The sequence below is a fragment of the Nelumbo nucifera genome, chromosome 3 (genome assembly GCF_055504915.1).
Source record: "Nelumbo nucifera cultivar China Antique chromosome 3, China Antique-T2T, whole genome shotgun sequence".
In the NCBI taxonomy this organism is placed as follows: Eukaryota; Viridiplantae; Streptophyta; class Magnoliopsida; order Proteales; family Nelumbonaceae; genus Nelumbo; species Nelumbo nucifera.
In genome coordinates this window covers 110,789,628-110,809,450 of record NC_142651.1, presented here as the reverse complement: position 1 = coordinate 110,809,450, position 19,823 = coordinate 110,789,628, and the positions used below count along the sequence as shown (strand labels likewise).

Genomic DNA, 19,823 nt, shown 5'->3' with positions numbered 1-19,823 from the left:
TCATTTATGGGTTAACTTGTTTTTGGGTTATTTTTTTTCTCTTTGTAAAATCATTTCTGGGTTAATTATTTTTTCTTCTCTTATATAAAATCATTTTGAGTTTGTTGAATTGCTTAATTTGTTTGTGGTTTTATTATTGCTTAGTGCTTATTACTTAATTTGCCATCTATCAGCCAATGTGTTACGGTGTGCCGAATAGGAACTTTGGCTCTGGTTGACAGCCATATGCCAAGCATGTTACCAACACCCTAACCACGGTGTTTTGTTTGAAACAGAAGAACATTACGATTTTCCTTATTGGTACTCAAACAGGGTCTCAATGTATAGAACTACTCATTTATATCTAATACCCTGCGATTCCACTCCTTCAGTGGGGATCTCGTTGATCCACATTAACGCATTATCCAGACACTTGTTTTGTCAAAAACCCAGAACTATTGAATAATGTCCATCAGTCAACTGCTAAACCAATCATTCTCTTTCAATCAATCCATCAGAACCTTTAAAGGAGTGCAATTTATAAAAAGTTTTTGGACCTATGAGATCCAATCAATCTCTACAGGCGAAGGAATCAGGCCAGCTATGCTTTACCCAAGTTCTCAAAATCAAATTATTCAGTTACAACTTACAAGGAACAACTTGTAAAAAAAATAACAGTAAAATATGATAATAAGTGGTAAAACAGATTCATATTTGGCTCTATTTCTCAATAATCTATACAACATCTACGAGAAAACCAAGCATAAAAACAGCACCCAACTCTGCATTTGTGGTTTGAGCCCAAATGAAGCATGGAGTACCACGTTATCGATCACAGGATCACAAAACACAATCTCTTGTCTGACCCGTGGTTAGGCTAACGAAGGTGATGTTTGTAAGAGCTGAATCTGCGTTGAAAGTCATGAGGAAGCTTTGGGCCAAGCCGGTTCCGTTGGCCTGCATCATAAAGTTCATTGATGTAGATCCTGCTTGCGCCCTCACAATGAAATCTCCCACACAAGAGCCGTTTGCATCTCCAAGTACAAATTCCAAGTTATAGGTCGTACCCTTATTGAGCTCTATTGCTGTTTGTATCCCAGGTGAAGCTCCCGAAACAAGCTCAACTGCAGCTTTGCCTTATGGAACTTGGTAGTTTTTGGAGCCTATGTATTTCACAAGCCATTGATGCCTTAAAACCACCGCAGATGAAAGCCGTTGCAGGTGAAGCTGTAGAAGCACAAAGTTGCAGATGAAGCCGTTGATGCCTTTTGCCTTTTGGGGTTTCAGTTGCAGATGAACCACCGCAGGGAGAGAAACACTAAACCTCTGTCGCCGGTCGCCGGAAGAAATTTGCCTTCGCCAGTGATGCCTTTGCCTTTTCGGGTTTCAGTTGCAGAGAAACCACCGCAGGGAGAGAAACACTAAACCTCTATCGCCGGTCGCCGGAAGAAGATTGTCTTCGCTGGAGATGCCTTTGATCGGAGAGGATAGCAGAATTAAATGTTTGGGAGGAGAATGGAGAGACACGGGGTTTTTCACAAAAATATTTTGAATGAGGAATGGCTAATGGCGTTCATGTTAAACGCCCATTTACCATCCCCACACAAATGAGGAATGCGCTTATGAATGCATGTTTGAACGGTGTTTGACTCATCACGCTTTGACTGAAATCGAATCTATTATATATATATATATTATAAATTAATAAATATACATTATATATATAAATATATATTTTTAAAATATGATATATTATTTATTATTTAAAATATAATATTTTATATATTTATAATTTTTTATTATATATTTATATATTTTTATAATATATATTATAAAAATTAAAAAAACAAATTAAACCGACGGTTAATCAAACCGATTAATCGATTAACCATTGGCTTCGGTTCAATTTCAAACCGATTTTTCAAAAACAGTAGTACCTGTTCCGTTGAAAAAAGAAAAAAAAGAACCGTGAGCACCCTTAATTCGAGCCCTAACCCAAGTATCCTGCCTGCCGTGGAACGATGACAAGAACTCCGGCATTCCAGTAGGTACTGTTGAAACTTAAAACAGAGGGAGGGAAGAAGGGAGAGAGAACTCACGAGTTTGATCCTCTGTATATATTTGGCCCTCTTCTTGGATCTCTGAGGAAGCTTACACTCCTTCATCACCATGAAATCCTCTTCCTTTTCTTTGCTTTGATAGTGAAATAAATAGCTTTGGCCAGATAACCGCTGTATCCTCTCTTTCATCTTCGCATTGTCATCGAACCCCATTGACCTTATCGCCACGTAGCACCGATCTTCCATCTCTGGCGAAGCTGACTTTCCTATTCTCGCTTATACTCGATGGATGTATCACCGGTTCTGCGTTCCTGTAACCAAAACAACACCCAACAATAAATCGATTTCTGATGACTCGGACCTTGTTTAGTTGGAATTCCTTTTTGGGTTTTTCTTCTTTTCAAGTTTTTGAGTTTCTGAAACAAAAGAAAGCCCAAAAAAGAACTCGATTTGTGATCCTTTCTATCTCATCTTGAGTACTTTGATACCAAACAAAATCCAAAAAAGAACTATTTTTTCCCTTGGCGCTCTCAAGCTCATTTTCTTGAGACTTTGTTCTTTTCTGAGTCCCTGAAAGCAAACGGAACAGAAACGAACTATAATATTTGATGTCAGGATTCTTGAAATTCTATTTTGTGCTTATTCTCGACCTTATCTTACATGCTCATGGGATTTTGTTGTAGAGGAGGTGTTTCTTTCTCAGCTCTCACCACACGACAATCGGCACGAGTAGTGATTCTCCTCCCTGCGATATCTCTAGCTTTAAAATTCACACATCAAAGCCTTTTTCCGTTTCCCCACCGTAACATAAATTCTATCTTAGGAGCTCTTCCGGGTCCTTGATGATTTTTTTCCTTCTCCATCTGTAGGAACAAAACAGAGTCAACTAACAGCTGAATTGGTTTGTTCTAATAACTCAAGATACCGTGATAAAAAGAAATAATAATAAACAAATTGTAGTTGGTTTACAAATTGCTGTTCTCTCATGGAGGTGAGGGTGTCAATGGACCGGTTTTGGATTAGGCCCATTTCGGTCCAAAATTAATTTGGACGGACCAACAAGATATATTGGATTAAATCAATCCAGTCCAAACTATTTATTAGATTGGATTGGATCTGGTCCATCTGTAACAAATTTATATTGGATTGTGTTGGATTAAGTCAATATCTGATTCATTGATATAAGATAAGAATATGTGTGTCAATGGACCAGATTTAAGTTAAAACCAAACTAAATCAAAATGAATTTGAATAGATTGGACGGTCCAGACATTGAATTGGACCGGTTCAAATTGGTCCAAAACATTCATCGGATTGAATTGGACCTGATCTATTTATAATGGATTCACATTAGATTGGATCGGATTGGACCAAATCCAGTCCAATTGACACCCGTACATGGAGGTTATCGGGTTGAAATTGGGTTAGAAGAAGAAGAAGATGGGATAATGGAACCGTTGGAGAAACTGGAGAGTACCTGTGGAATGTCAGTGTTCTTGCCACTGTTCCACAGACACAGGCACCGGTGTATGGTGACTGGCTGGCGGGATGCTTGGATTAGGTCTTTGGAGGAGAGGACTCGAAACGGGAGGAAAGTTTAAATGACCTTGAAAGAAAATTTCTTTTGTCTTTTTGTGGGTGGTTGGATTGGATTTGTTCGGTTAACGGCTGAACACATGTTAACCTTATTTCTTTTTTGAATTGCTGACGTGGTCGTCTCTGATTGGCAAGTTTATGTTGTTCGTGAATCCATGGATTCACAGGATGCGAACACATAATCAAACGGGTAGGGGGCTGGGTATGGACAAGGGAAAACTTTTGGTCCTATTATATTAAATTGTAGGTACAGTTGCTTATAAACGGGGGATGACAAACCCACGCCTCGTTACTTTTGTCAAAATTTTCCCATGCTGGATGAGATGGCTTTCAATCCACTGCGAAAAGGTGATTGTAATAGGAGGGAAAGTTCTATGATGGACAACATCAACTGACACTTTTATTTGTGAGCATACAGAGTTATACTGCCTTACGACACCAACTATAAGCAGCTAATAGGCTTGTAATTTGTATTAAGAATAATGCGTTGTCATACCTACTAGGCAGAATTTTAAACCACGGACTGAATAGTGAATACATGTGTCTCTTACACCCGAAGATTTTTTTTTTTTTACCTAATTAATATAGCATTTGCTACTAAAGCGTGGAATGTGAAAATCTTATCAGTTATCATACCACCCCACCCTCACCCTTGCGCTGCCCTCAAGTCCTCAACAAAAATCTTCTAATGGCAACGTAACGTGCCCGTTTAGTCGTTTACCTTTATATATACCACTCTGACCCCGTGGTTGGTACAAGAAAGAGGTAGCAGCCACAAAATCCCTCCTCACCGGCCGGCCCACAAACAAGGGCCCTTCAGGCCTTTTATATTTGTTTTCTTCCCCAGACCCCAAGCAGGCAAGCACCCACCCTAAGTCTAACGAGTAACGATGCCTAGGGCAAAAACGCAGCATATGCTGATTGCTGATCCCAGAGTTAGGAAAGTCACCTTCGAGAAAAGGATGAAGGGTTTGACAAAGAAGTTGAGTGACCTTAGCACCCTGTGTGGCGTTGATGCATGCGCAATCATTTATAGTCCTTACAACAAACAGCCCGACGTTTGGCCATCACTGCCAGAGGCCCAACTCCTTGCCGCAAGGTTTCAGAGCTTGCCGGAGATGGAAAAAGGGAAGAAGATGACGAACCAAGAAGGGTTCCTTAGGCAAAGAATATCCAAGCTGCAGGAGCAGCTGAAGAGACAGGAGAAAGAGAACAGGGAGACTGAGATAAACCATCTTATGTACCAGTGCTTGGCAGGTAGTAGGAGCCTGGGAGATGTGAACAACATTGTGGATCTGAAAGATTTGGAAGCGTTGATTGGGGAGAAGATGAACTTAATCGAAGAGAGGATCGGATACCTTAGGCGGCCTTCCCCACCACTTATGGTAATTGACGAGGGTGGTGATGATCAGGCAGAAATAGCAGTGCCGTGTTCCTTGGGGATGAGCATGCCGCAACCTTCGTTCATGGAGATGGAGGTTATCAATAATAACCCAAGCGGAAATCAATTTACGGGATTTTGTGGAAATGGGATGATGCTTACTTGTGGGGAAACCACTACTTGGTCTAATCACCACTTTGATGGTGCCTTTTGGGGTAATTAGTTCAGAGTAACCTCTCTACGGCTCTATCTAATTGTTTAATTTCTTTTCCTAGAAAAATTATTTCTCCTCTTGTTCTCAACCTTGAAGACTAGCTAGAAGGTATCGTATCCATGGGCTATCCTACTATACGTTCAATACAGAGTATCGTATCTTTATCCAACCATATTATTAACACATGGCACATGCTTATTTTGTTATTTTGTCCATACGTTACGCATGTATTAGCCAATACAAATCATAGTGGTATTAAAATTCAAATTTCAAAATTCAAACTTCAAACTTTAATGTTTTATTAACCTTGCCATTCAACCCACTAAGTTCCACTTCAAATTAATCGCACCTTTACCCATTTTTTTATGTTTCCAATAATTGTACTACTTTTTAAATCTCTAATTTCAAACTGAGCTCATTAACAACCACATCAATGTCATTAATTGTGGACTTTCAAATTCCCGCCCTCATCTCCTTCTTAAATAATGCTAAAATCTCCCCTGAAATTTCTGGTTATTATTTATTAAACCTCCCCTGAATTTTCGAAATTGTAATCATCTTTCCTACACTTTCTAACATAGTTGCAATTAGACCCCCTTGTTAGAATCCTCTAAAAAGAGTCATGAAAATGTATAAAATGCCTATATAGTTATTTTTTATGAAAATTTTTATTTTTCAATTTTCTCTTTGTATGAATAGTTTCCAATTTCTTTTCTGAATTTGATTTATTTACCAAAATTTCCCTTGATATCAATCACTCAAAGGTAAAGTTTCCCTGAATTTGACTCAAATTCTCTATTTTTTTTTTCTTTTTTTTTTAAAAAAAAACAAAAGTATATTAAACACAATTCTTGTTTATAAAGTTTTTGTATATTTTTTTGTAAAAACCAGCCTCCATAGTAATTGCATGCAGATTTTTGGACATTTTGGCACTTCTTGTTAAAGGGTTCTAATAGAGGAGGTTTACTTGCAACCGTGTCAGAAAGTTTAGGGGAGGCTATTATAATTATCAAACTGTAGTGAAGGTTTCAGCAACGACCAGAAACTTCAGGGGAGATTAATTTCAACAATTTACCCTAAATAAAAATTAAAAGAATATTATCATCTCATAGCCTATTAATAAGTGCCCGTTTGAGAGGGCTTTTGAGATGCAGCTTTTAGCTTTCCCAGCTGGGCCCCATATGGGAACGTCAGAAACTATGCTTGCTGAAAATCCGGAAAGCCCTTTCACTGTGTTCCGAATGTCAAAAACACGACTGAAATAAGAAGCTATTCCAAGTAGTTTCACCGGAACACAGGTGCTCAACTACCACGGTTGAATCACCTCATCCCACCTCCAACGCAGAAATCCCTCTCAAATGGGTTATAAGGCAAGTTTAGGAGTGCTTATTTGAAAATAAATTCAAAATTTGGGCTTTTCTTATTCTCAAAATAAATATTTATTTCGGACTTATTTTCTTAAATGCAAATAAATGCTTATTAGTGTGATCCCACTCAAAATAAATAATTATTTGAATAAACACTCCCAAACTTAAACTAAGATCAGAACCTACACCATCCAAATTAGAGGTATGGCTATTGACCACTAAACATCTTTTAATGTAAGGCAAGTAATTAAAATCAAATAGGTAGAGAGGGCAAGGGAAGTGGGATTTGAATTCGGATTGGACTGGGATATATTCAACCCAATCTAATAACAAAAAAAATGTTATTATTTTGAACAATCAAATTTAGGTGCATTGACATGTTTTTGCTGTGAGACATTTTAATTATCAATCCAGGCATAGTTCTTTTTTGGGTTATTAATTACATATATATACCTGTACACTTGAGAAACTATTTATACATATCTTAAACTTTTAAAAAAACTTATATATACCTTATTGACCTTTTCAAGGTTAAGCCTAACAATAAATTTTAATGCAAAAGTATCCCAAACTATTCATTAAATTTTTAAAATATGCCATTTCTTCTTCTTCTTTAATACAAAAGTATCCCCTTGGTGCGTCAACTCGATTCTTCAATCATCAGGGTCCTGGGGTTGTGGATTAAAAATTTAGAGACTATCATATAGTGAGTGCAGATTCATTTTAACAGTGATATCAAATTATGATCACCAAATTAACAAAAAAATGTTTCTTATCTTTTCTTGACTCCGGGAAGACTCTTCGGCTCTGAGGGCCTGCTTCAAGTTCACCTCCGACTGATAAGCCAAGGCGTGGATGGTGGAATTCATATGCCAAGAGAAGAAAATAAGCGTCAGTATACAAAAATCAAAGTACAAGACAGATTGAAGAGACAAGTCCTAAAAACTTACCACCATACAGTGAGTAGCCGCTCGAGCCCCGAGCTGAGCAACTGGCAGTTCAGCCCAATGAGCAACCTCCTAGGCAAATACCGTGTCCTTGCTCTTGAGGAGGCGGAACTTTAGAGTCAAAATACTTTGTGCTACGTCATCACTACCCGAAGTGGCGGCCACAGGAACGGGCTCCGAAGACGTAGCCTCCTCGGGCATGCGGGGTGGGGAGGGCTTGCCCGAGTCCTCCTCGACCAGATCTATTACGGGAGGCTGATCGGCAGACGGGTGCTCAGGCTTGGGTACAGTAGCTGGTGGGTGCTCAACACAAGCCCTTTTTGAGGCTCTCTTCTTTTTCCCCTTCTTCGTACTCCCGAAGAGTTCGTTGGCGGGGATTCCATGATAGCTGCGACAAAAACGAGGCTGTCAGATACAACACCAAAGTAAAACAGAGAAAAAATACAGCAAACAGTGACCTGTCAGGGCTCAAACCGGTCTGCACGAGCTTCTCCTCGGTCACGAAGTTTTCAAACTTCAGGCTGAGCTCCGCCCAAGATCGGAGCGCCTCCCTTGTTTTTAGGTCCAACCTAACACCAGGGTCCTGGATGGCTGCCCTCTAATGAGTCGGGAAAAGCCACCCCTCAGTGTTGCGGACCACGAAATAGCACCTCTTCCGGGCGGGGACCTTGTTAGGGAGCTCGTGCAAAAGTTTGAAGCCAAGACCAGGTGACAGATAGTAAGTTCGCCTGTGCTCGGGCAGAACACAAGACGAATTCTTCTTGATGGAAAGAATAGAAGAAAAAATGTCGAGGTCAAGAGGAAGATTGTAATCGTGGAAAAGTGAAATGGTCCCTACGATGTTGCGGATAGAGTTCGAATGTAGCTGATCTATGGTGATGTTGAAAAATTTTACGACCTCGACTATGAGAGGGTGAAGTGGAAGACGAAGACCAGCAATCAGCTGCTCCTCAAAGATCACAATCTCGTTGTGACCATGATCCCAAGGGAAGTTACCTAAGGGAATGCTATAGACAAGGTCGTTGGGAAGTCTGTACCGGGCTACTAGGGTTAGGTGCCTATCCGCCGTCATTGTCGATGGGCCAAATTTATCTGGCAGCCGACTTCGATGTGAGGTGGAAGCCAGGTTACCTGAGGACTGTGGACCGCATCCTGGCCCAAAGTAACCTCCTCGGTAGGACCGTGGACCGCATCCTGGCCCGAAGTAACCTCCTCGGTAGGACGAGGATCTATGGCCTGAGCCAAGGTGGGTACCTTGGCTCCAGCGGATTCACAGCTCTCGTCTAAGAGACTATCAAAACTAAAACTAGACATGCTAGAAAGACACAGAATCGAAAAGAAAAAGCAAAGGGGGACTCACCAAAAGAAGACCGAAGAAAGGAAGGCGACCTCGGAAAGACACCGAACTGAAAGACTCGAGTGCGACCTCAGATTACAAATCCGTAGGCTTGTGGTGAAGGAAATGAGCCCCTTGGCCCCTATTTATAGCAAGTGTATCCGGGGATCAACGGTCGAGATTAACACGTTCCAACGGCCCCTAGGAAAACCGGTTGCACGACCCCCGAGGTTGAAATTGATTTAGCGCGTGTTTCTCCTTAGTTTTCTAATTCTCGCCCTAATGTATATAGAAAACACATAGATCAAAAGCAATAAATAGAAACCAAACTATCCACCGTTCCGAACACCACCGCTCTGCATCGTTTTCAAACTCTACTCAGATTGTAAAGCACCAATACAGGATGAAGAAACAACAACCACTAGAGGGAGTAGAAACAAGGAGCAACCGAAACGAATCTCTATCGTCGACCATCATCACATTCTCCAGCTCCTCGATCACCGACTGATAAATACTCAAACTCATCAAAATCGTAGATTCCCATGTAAGACTTATCGAAGATTCTTGGTGGAAGCAAAACTAGAAGAGGAACCCAACTGACATTCTAGTGTGTGTGAACTGCGAAGTTGACATTCCACTGTGTGCAAAATGCGAGGGAGGTGGAGAGAGAGAGTGCGAGAGAAAGAAATGCTTTTAAAAGGATTTAAGGGAAGGGTAAAACTAACATTTCATCCCTTCTATTAATATTTAATGATAATAGTAATTTTTTGAAACAGTAGGGATAGTGTTAGACAATAGTTAAATAACAGGGGTAAAATTAGTCAATTAGCTAAACCATAAGGGTCATTTAAGAAATACCCTAAAAAATGGTAAAAATAGCCTTTTCATCTTGGGAATTGGTGCACTTCGGGTTTTTCACCATGGCCCAATAGATGTGATGACCAAATTTGAACTCAACTCAAATTAAATCACCGATACCCTAACCCGACCTTTCTTCTTATATAGGGTGAGATCATGCGAGGTTAACCATAACCAATTTTGACCTTTTTATATGTTAAATCATATTTGTTAAGATTATAATATAACATTTAATTGGTTTGTGGGAAGATTTGGGTGGGATGGGAAAAAGATGGGATGGGAAAGTGTAAAAATTCCAGTTTCCATTGTTTGGTTTTACATGGGAAAATAATAGGAAAATTACTCAACACAAAAAGAGATCTCGGAGGTTCAATCCGCCCTCATCGCCGGTGAATGCCTACCAAGGATCGTCATCAACAGTGTTACCTCGTGCGAAACTGGAATCGCCAGAAGTGGCGTTACCAACAACGACGATTCCCAGCCATCTTCATCCTCATGCATATGCTTTACCAACAGCGGCAGATCTGGGTTCCTGAAACCATCAATTGTCGGTTTCCTTATGCAGAAGGTAGAAGAGCAGCGGCAAATCTGGGTTCCTGAAACCATCAAGTTCAAACCGTCTCCATCCTTATGCATATGCTTTACTAGTAGCGACAGATTTGGGTTCTTGAAACTATTACCGGTTTCCTTATGCAGAAGGTAGAAGGTAGAAGGGCAGCGGTGATTGCCAGGAGCGGCAGCGGTGGCGGCGGCGGTGGCAAAGGGTAGAAGGGCAATGGCGATTACCAGCAGCGGTGGTGGCAATTAGCAACAATAATGAGGATGAAGATGAAACTCGAGTTTTCTCGAGTTTTTCTACCAAGGTCGCACGGTTTTGGTGTGATCCCGATTCCACAACTTTGGGATCTCACATCCCACTTTTTTCTCATCCCATCCCCCTGTTTCCCTTGAAACAAATGAGAGAAAAAGGAATATTTTCGGAATATTCCCTTTTCTCATCCCCATCCCATAAACCAAACGAAGCCTAAATGAAATGCTTGGAAATACAAAGAATCGATCACGTGAGTCATAGTTGGTGACAACATGGTCGTGTTAAATTCGAGTCAAGTAATCAAATCCTTCAGTCATTTTCTTTCCTCAGGTTCCGGTTTCGGACCCAGTCCTTATAATCACATAATGAAGGAAGCCAAGGGTATTTGACCAATCAATATAAGACGCATCATCCTGTTAAATGTACAGAGTGTATGGATTGTTAGCAACTAGATCACTTGTATTTCAGTATTTAAATAAATAATAAATCTACCTATTTATCTATCTATCTATCTATATCTATATATATAGGGTAAAATACAAAATCCTCTCCTGAAGTTTCTATCAATTATAAAAACCTCCACTATAGTTTTATTTAACAAATGCCACCATTGAGCTTCTAAGAAACTCAACAAAAGCCTCCCTTATGTCATTGCCCTAGATGGAAAATGTTAAACTGATGCACCAATTTTTTTTCAAATACCCATTCTACCCTTTTATAAATTATTTTACATACAAAATTATTGAAATAACCCCATTTTAATTCAACAAAAACCTCCTTTAACAATCATCTCAGTACTTTTACATACAAAATTACTGAAATATGTATTTTTGTTGAATTAAAATTGGATTATTTCTGTAATTTCGTATGTAAAATCATCTATAAAATGGTAGAATGGGTATTTGGAAAAAAACTGGTGCATCAATCTAACGTTTTCCATCTGAGATGATAATGGAAGGGAGGGTTTTGCTAAAATAAAATTATAGGGGAGGTTTTTATGATTGTCAGAAACTCCAGGGATTTCTATTTTTATAGCAAGACAATCCATGTCACCATGCTCCTCCTTTCTCCAAACCCCCTTCCTAATTTTCTGTTTTTTTAATTTTTTAATTTTTTAATTTTTAAATTCCACATAATTACCCATTAAATCAATAAAAAAATAACATAGGCTTAACTATTCCTAACTACCATAAAGAAAGAGGGATTTGCTTTTCTAATGTTTAGCCAAGTGGCACCATTTTCCCCCACTTTGTCCTAAATTGTCTCTAATTCCTTTTCATCTCCAAAATTATCTCTCACTCCTATTTATCAATAATTTAGTATAGAAGTTCTATCCTAAAATATCTCTAATTCCTATTTATTCTCTCCCCCACTTTTTATCTACATCTATCTAAAGAAAGTTTTCACCAAATATTTTAGAATTATTTAAATATTATAACGAAATTATATACTAACTTTAAAATATTTATTCAAAACACAAAATTAATTATAATAGATTAAATAATATTCATATTATTAATAATTCTATATTTTCACAAAATTCATCATGAAACTATGTAGTCACAATATAAATTATAATTTTATGAATTATTCAACTAAAATGTTATTCATACAATAAAAATCTAACATTAAAAAATAAAACATTATTTAAATATTTAAACAACTAAATATGTTAAGCAATAAAACATTAAAAATAGCTAAATAATCATATAACAAAATATAGAATATTATGCAATAACTTTTAAAATAAATATACTCAAAGAATAAAAAAATTTAAATATTTAAATAAGGAAATATTTAACATGACTAAATTTTAAATAGTTAAAATAATATATATATAATAAATTTTAAAAATTTCTTAAAAGTAGAAAAATAATTATAATAGATTTCATAACAAACATATTAATAATAATTTAATATTTGACAAAATTAATAACGAATTATGTAATAATATTACTAACTATAATTTTATGGATTTATTAAACTTAATAAATATTTAATATCTTAAATTTAAATAACAATATTATTTAAATAATTAAATAATTTTGTAAATATCTAATTTCAATTATATCAATTAAAATTTAAATAACAATATTATTTAAATATTTAATTCATTGTATTTTTTTTATAAATTTATTTTTAGTAATTATGTATTTTTATAATTTATTGATTAATATTAATTAGAGATTAAACTACTATTTGAGATTACACTATTTATTAACTAATTTAATATTATTTTTAGTGCTTATTGTATTTTCTAATTATCGTATTTGTATTAGATATCTATTGTATTTCTATTATAAATTTATTTTTAATAATTGTGTATTTTTGCTATAAATTTTTAATAATTATTGGAGATTAAACTATTGTTATTTATTAGACATTAGACTATAAATTTATTTGGAATTAGGAGTGTTCAAAGATCAGTTTAGTTCGGTTGCAAGCTTTTTTGCGAACCAAATCGACCTGGTCAGGTTAGGAGTTTGCCACCGGAAATCGACTGGCCATTAGTGAAAACTCACCAACCCGGGTTGTATCGGTTTGGGTCTATTTTCTATTTAGTTTGTTTGTTTAAAATATTTAAACTTAAAAATTAAATTTAAATCTAATAAATTACAGTGGCATTATTAAGAAGTAAATTAAAAAATTAAACTAATGATATAAAATATTTTAGACAAAGAAATATGGGAATTTTTCAACTTTCCAGTATTAAAAATTTATTTTTAAAATATAAAATATTAATATATATCTATGGTCGGGTTGTTTCAATTTTAATCAATTTACAAATAGCCAAACCGAAATTAACCTAACTTGGTCGGATTGGAAAAATGTTGAACCAAAGTCGATCAAAAATACTATAAAGCTGACCAACTTGGGTCGAGTTCAATCGAATCGATTATTAAAAAGTTAAAATATAAAACAATTATATACTCTTATGTATTTCTATTGGTTAGCTTTTGCTTAACAAAGCCCATGCATTGTGTGGGTCCCCTCTAGTATATATATAGCAAGATGGTCCACGTCACCTTGCTTCTCCCTACATTCTACTTGACTCTCTCTCCTCTCCCCCTTTTCATCACTCCCAATTTACCATCTCAGCACCCTCTTTCTTCATTCCTCTCCCTTTCGATTGGGTTCTATCTCTCCCCCAACAACTAACGTCTCTCACTTTCTATAACAACTTGACTTCTCTCCTTAATTAGCTCAATATATGTTTTATCCTTTCCTTCACATTTATCTCTAATTCCCCTCTATTCTCTCCACTTTCCCATATTAAGATTTGGTTTTTCAAATCAAACAATATTTATATTTATAGATGTGATTTCAAGCAAAGAGAGGGGAATAAGGGGAATTCGATGTTTCCTATATATTCATGACAACTTCGATTATTGTTAAATAAATCTATTGGTAAATAATCCATTATTTATGAAAATTATTAAAAATTTCTGAAAAAATTTCTACAAAAAATTATGAAATAATTATTTAAAAACAATCCATTATTTAAAAAATATTAAATAATTTAATAATCTACCAAAACTAAATAAACAATCCATTGTATAATAATTTTTGGTTATTAATAAATGTTCAAAATTTCAATGTTTAGCATAATTTACATTAATCAATGTAATATAACAAATTTTCATTTAATTTTTACAATAATAATTTATTGATAAAATATATTATTACTAATTAGAGTAATTTACTAATTTAAATAAAATCAATAATTATAGTTAGAAATTATCAAATAATTTAGGGAAACTCTTATTAATCCATATTTATTTTTTAAATAAGTAATTAAAAATTAAGAAATTAATCTATGAAAAAATATTCTCCAAAACTATTTAAATAATAATCCATTATTATTATTCAACTAATTAATTATTAAAAAATTAGGAAATTAATTTATTAGAAATGGTTTCATAATTATTTAAATAACAATCCATTATTATTATTTCAAAAAATAATTACTTAATAATTTAGGAAAGTTATTAAGTTTATCCACTCAGATCTAGACCACTTGGTTAACTTTGACCATACCTGGTTTCCCATTAATTAACAAAAGTGGTTTACTTTTAATTAAAAATAATGTAATTTACCATATTTACATTAATTTACTATGACTACATTTACTATGATTAATAATAAATAATTTATGCTTAAAAAGTAAATAATTTATATTAATTTATTGTTATTGCAAATAATTAATTTACTATACATATTACTACTAATCAATAGCAATTTCAATAATTTTTTGGAAATTATCATAAAATATTATAATTTATTGTTATTTAATTAATTGTTTGTTAATTAGTTATAGAAAATTATTAGAATTGTGGGGATGGCAATATTCCCTATAAAACTGAGGCCCTACCTTGCCCCACCCTAAACGGGGCAAGTTTTCTCAAATCTTAAACAAGGATGGGACAGGGTGGGGACAGGGAAAATATTTTTGCCCCAAATTGGGGATGGGGTTTACATATAATTCCCCAAACCCGATGGTAAATTAATAAAATATTCATAAATTTAATATTGATTTTTAAAGTATCTTTATGTTTTCCTCATATTCTTATAATCCTATGGTCCATAATTTCATTTATAAAATACCCCCAAATTGTCATAATCCAATTCTTAAAAACCGCTCAAATTCCCATAATCTTATTTGTAAAATATTCATAAATTAGATTTTTTAGGTGATTGGCTTAAGGTGGGAAAAATTTGGGGATTCCCCTTCCCTTATGGAGAATGGGTGCCTCACCCCAGACCTCTCTTGCCACTAGGGTCAAGGTAGGGATGGAAGAGAGTGTCTTGACTTATGGGAGTGAGGGACAAGGAGGGGAGCCACATCTTGTGCATCGCAGGCCCCGCTAGTAAATAAATAAAGCCAAACTCTCTACCTATATATATATATATGCTATTTTGCTTTGTTGGCACGAATTATACCCGCCAACTTTGAGGTTAGATAGTGTAGTTAGTCGTCCTTTACAGCCAGCCTTGCCCACTTGCCACTTGCAATTAATTTCCATACACTGGTGGGAACAGGAAACTCAGAAGGCGAAACTCGATGAACGTCACCCATAAATAGATGTTTTTTATTGAATTTAGTTATTTGGGAAAAGTACAAACATTCCTAATTCAGAATTCTATATTCCAGCCCAGCCATAGTAGAATACAGAAATACATATAACTCCACTTTTTGAAAAGTTAGATAGATTCCCACACCACAAAGGAATTATTATCTTGATTGATTTGGTGTTATGCCAACATTGTTTCAATGTCAATCTCCCAATTTTCTTTGAAAAGACAAAGATTGAAATGCCCTTATTACAAAATATGACTCATTCAGAAAAGAAAAGGTTTAAAGAAAATGCAATCTCATCCTCGTAAATGTTTACCAAGTTGGCACATATAGCCCATATATGCCAAATGGCTATTAAGGAGATGGTGTATGCACAATAACCAATACTATTATATCATTGTCCTTAAGTTAATTGTGATAAAACAATACTATACATTTGTGATAGTTTTTGCATGTTCTCAAATTTGAAATTAACCCCTTATAATCCCATCTTCATAAAATTTTACTCAGTTGACACCTATAAGTTCATATTTTCCAAATGGCAATTAAGGAGATGGTGCACACAATAATCAATGCTATTATGTCATAGACCTTGAGTTGATTGCAATAAAACCTATTATCAAAATGAGGATGGACATGTTCTTCCCAATGAACTTAGCCAACACCCTAGACACATCTTAATAAAATTTTACCAAGCTAGCAATTAGGGTATATAATGCCATTATGGGAGGATAACCAAAATATAACACCATCATACCAAGTATATCTTTCTTCCATTATCAAACAATATTACATATGTATATAGTTTTTGCATGTATTTAGATTTAAAATTAACATGTTAATTCCATCTTGGTAAATTTTTACCAAGTTGGTTGATATGGCCCTATTGCTAAACGGCCATTAAGGAGAAGTGAGCACACAATAATTAATATTTTATGTCATTGTCCTTGAATAAATTTCCATGAAACGTACTATCCAAGTGACGATGGTCATATCCTTCCCAATGAATTTAGCCAACATTATGGGAGAGCAATCAAAGTGTAACTAACACAATTATTTCTAATATATTTTTTATTTATTATTAAACAAAAAATAAAACATTTGTTATGAATGCCACATGTCCCCGCACTTCTAATTAGTCCCATAGTTCCAATTTTGTAAAGTTTTATTAAGTTGGCAAATATAGTTTGTTATTGCCAAAACAAATGTAAAGAGAAGTTAGCAAATAGGGCATTCAAGGCTATTGTGAATAGACAATAACCATCACTTTGTATGATAAAAACAAACTAATATATTATAAAAAGAAATTAAAATGAAAAAAAAAAAATTACTAACACCAATGAGCTTAACCAATATCTTAGATCCATCTTTGTAAATGTCCACTTGGTTGGCAATTTGGGCATTCAAGACTTCAAGACCAATGTTATAAAGTAATCAATGTGCAATCTATAACATGAAAGTCATCCCATAATAAAAATCAAGTAAATCTCTTCTATTTTGCTAAATTGGTAAATTCATACTAAGATAGAAAGAATACCTGGTTTGAGATAGGGGTGCAAGTTGGGTAGGTTGGGCTAGGTTTATGGTCAACCCGGGCCCAATCCTAAAATTTGGGCTTAAGGCTAGAACCTGATAGGGCTATAATCAGATCGGATGTAGATTTTGCTACATCCGGTCCAATTACTGATAGCATACGTTTGAATCCAATCGGATTTAAAAACTTGAATTCGAATTTAAATCCTAATGGGCTCGGATTGGATTTGAATTTAATCTGACTTCATTGTAAATTTTCTAAAATACTAGAAAAGGTAAAAATTATTTATTTTTTAACATTTATATATAATTTATTAATATAAATATAATACACTAAATTTATTATATATATAAATACACATATAATATAATATACATAATATATTTTTTAATTCTAAATATAATTATATAAAACTGATATATTAAAATTATAAATATTATATTATAATCGAATTCAAATTTTTATCAGATTGGATGGGGTCAAATCTGAATCCGATCTGATTATTAATTGGGTGTAGATTGTAACATCTGAATCTGATCTGATTACATATATACACCATCCGAATCCAAGATAATTGGATCAGATGTCAGATCGAGCATCGGGTTTTCGGGTATCATTGACAGGCCTAGAACCTGAGGTCAAGCCTAATCTTCCCAACCCATGCCTAGCCTGCAATATAATTTGATGCACTCGGGTTGGGCTCGGGCCCAAGCCAGGCTCGAGTTGGTCAATGAACCCACTCTAAAATTATACATAGATATATGTATTTATGAAAATATATATGCAAAATATGTATGTATGTATTTTATACATATATATATATATATATATATATAATATGTATGCAAAATTTATGTATATATGTATGTATGTATGTATGTATGTATGTATGTATGTATGTATGTATGTATGTATGTATGTATGTATGTATGTATGTATGTGTATAGTTGAGTTGGGCTTAGGCCACGTTCAGGCTACCTTAAGGGCTAGGCTCGAGCTTGACCCAAAAAAAAACTTGACTTCTTGGGCCCAAGCCCAACCTGAGGACTGAAAATCCATAACCAGCCCGTGTAAATTTTCGGGTTGGGCCCGCCTAAGTTGCACCCCTAGTTTGATATAGCTTATGAGCTCACGCCGTAGAAACACAAGAGGGAGAGAATGCAATGATTGGGAAAAGAGGGAGGAAGAGAGTGGAAAAGGGAGAGAGATTCAAATGAGTCATGTTTTGTAACAAGCGAGTTTTAGTCTTTGTTTTTAAAAGGGAAATGGGGTTTTGAAAAGTTTTATTTTGAAGAATTCAAAATTCGTAACGGCCATTTGGCATATATGGGCTACATGTGCCAACCTGATAAACATTTACCAAGATAAGATTGCATTTTCTTTTTCAAATGAGTTATGTTTTGTAATAAGAGCATTTTAGTCTTTTAAAAGAAAAATGGGAGACAAACATTGAAGCACTGTTGGCCTTACACAAAATTATTGAAGACAATAATTCTGTGGGAATCTATCCTAACTTTTCAAAAAGTGGAGTTATATATGTTTTTGGATTCTACGATAGCTGGGTTGGAATTCAGAATTCAGAATTGGGCATGTCCTTACTTTTCCCTAGTTATTTAGGTTGGTGCCCGTATTGTCTTATGCATGTTCTGAACTTCTAGTTGATTGAACCAACCAGCCAATAATTAGGGGTGCAAATCCAATTGGGTTAAGTTTGGATTCAGCTCAATCCTATTCCTAATCCAATCCAAACTGTGCAACCCCAAACCCTAGCCAAATCTCAATTTTTGACTTGGATTCATGTCGATTTTTGTTTCTTCTTGTCAAGTGTTTAATTTTTATTTTAGGCTTTAAGTAAATTAGCACTATATATAATAAATTCAGAAGTACTTATATAGATAAATAAGTGTTTATTTAATAGTTTATATATATGTATGTATGTATGTATGTATGTATGTATGTATGTATGTATGTATGTATGTATATATTAAAGTAGAGCTTTCCATTCAGCAGTCCTCTCCTTGCTCTGTTATCCAAACAGAGCAATTCTAGAGGGAGTGCAAGATTCCCTCTAGAAGAACTAAGAGTTGCCACCTAACATGGCTTATCTCCTTTTTTTTTTCTTTTTATTAGGAAATTAACTATCCCCCACTTTCTCCTAAATTATCTCTAATTCCTATTTATCCACTCCCCAACTTTTCATCTATATCTATATAAAAAAAGTTTCAATTAAAACATTTAATAATTACTTAACTATTATAATGAAATTATGTTAGTAGCTTTAAGATATTTATTAAAAACAAAAAATAATTATAATAGGTTTAATATTATTCACATTATTAATAATTTTATATTTTTATAAAATTCATAATGAAATTATGTAATAATAATATAAATTATAATTTTATGGATTGTTCAATTAATTTAATAACTAAATAACATTTTAAAAACATATGTAAAAATTATTTAAATAACAAAATATAAAAAATAGCTAAATAATTATCTAACAAAATATTTAAAATTACATGATAACATTAAAGAAATAAAATTTAAATAAGAAAAAAGATTAAATATTTTAAATATTTGAATATTGAAATACTTAACATAACTAAATTTTAAATAATTAAAGTAACGAAATTATGTCAAGGAGAATGTAGGGTTGGGGT

At 34.6% G+C, this 19,823-nt stretch overlaps 1 protein-coding gene and 1 long non-coding RNA gene across 2 annotated transcripts; one reads left to right on the top strand and one right to left on the bottom strand.

Moving 5' to 3' along the window:
* Window positions 1-485: 485 nt before the first annotated feature.
* LOC104607185 (uncharacterized) lies at window positions 486-2,960 on the bottom strand. Its single transcript, XR_736913.3, has 3 exons — window positions 2,700-2,960; window positions 2,079-2,609; window positions 486-1,451 (listed from the first exon to the last, which is right to left on the bottom strand). It is a non-coding gene; the product is annotated as an uncharacterized LOC104607185 (long non-coding RNA).
* A 1,343-nt stretch (window positions 2,961-4,303) lies between these two features.
* LOC104607184 (agamous-like MADS-box protein AGL80) lies at window positions 4,304-5,399 on the top strand. The gene has a single exon (XM_010272750.2). The coding sequence runs from the start codon at window positions 4,526-4,528 to the stop codon at window positions 5,237-5,239; it is 714 nt and encodes a 237-aa protein (XP_010271052.1). The 5' UTR covers window positions 4,304-4,525; the 3' UTR covers window positions 5,240-5,399.
* The last annotated feature ends 14,424 nt before the right edge of the window (window positions 5,400-19,823 follow it).

Excerpts from the sequence above, each read along its gene's own strand:
- LOC104607184 (XM_010272750.2), top strand. The coding sequence starts at position 4,526 with ATGCCTAGGGCAAAAACGCAGCATATGCTGATTGCTGATCCCAGAGTT.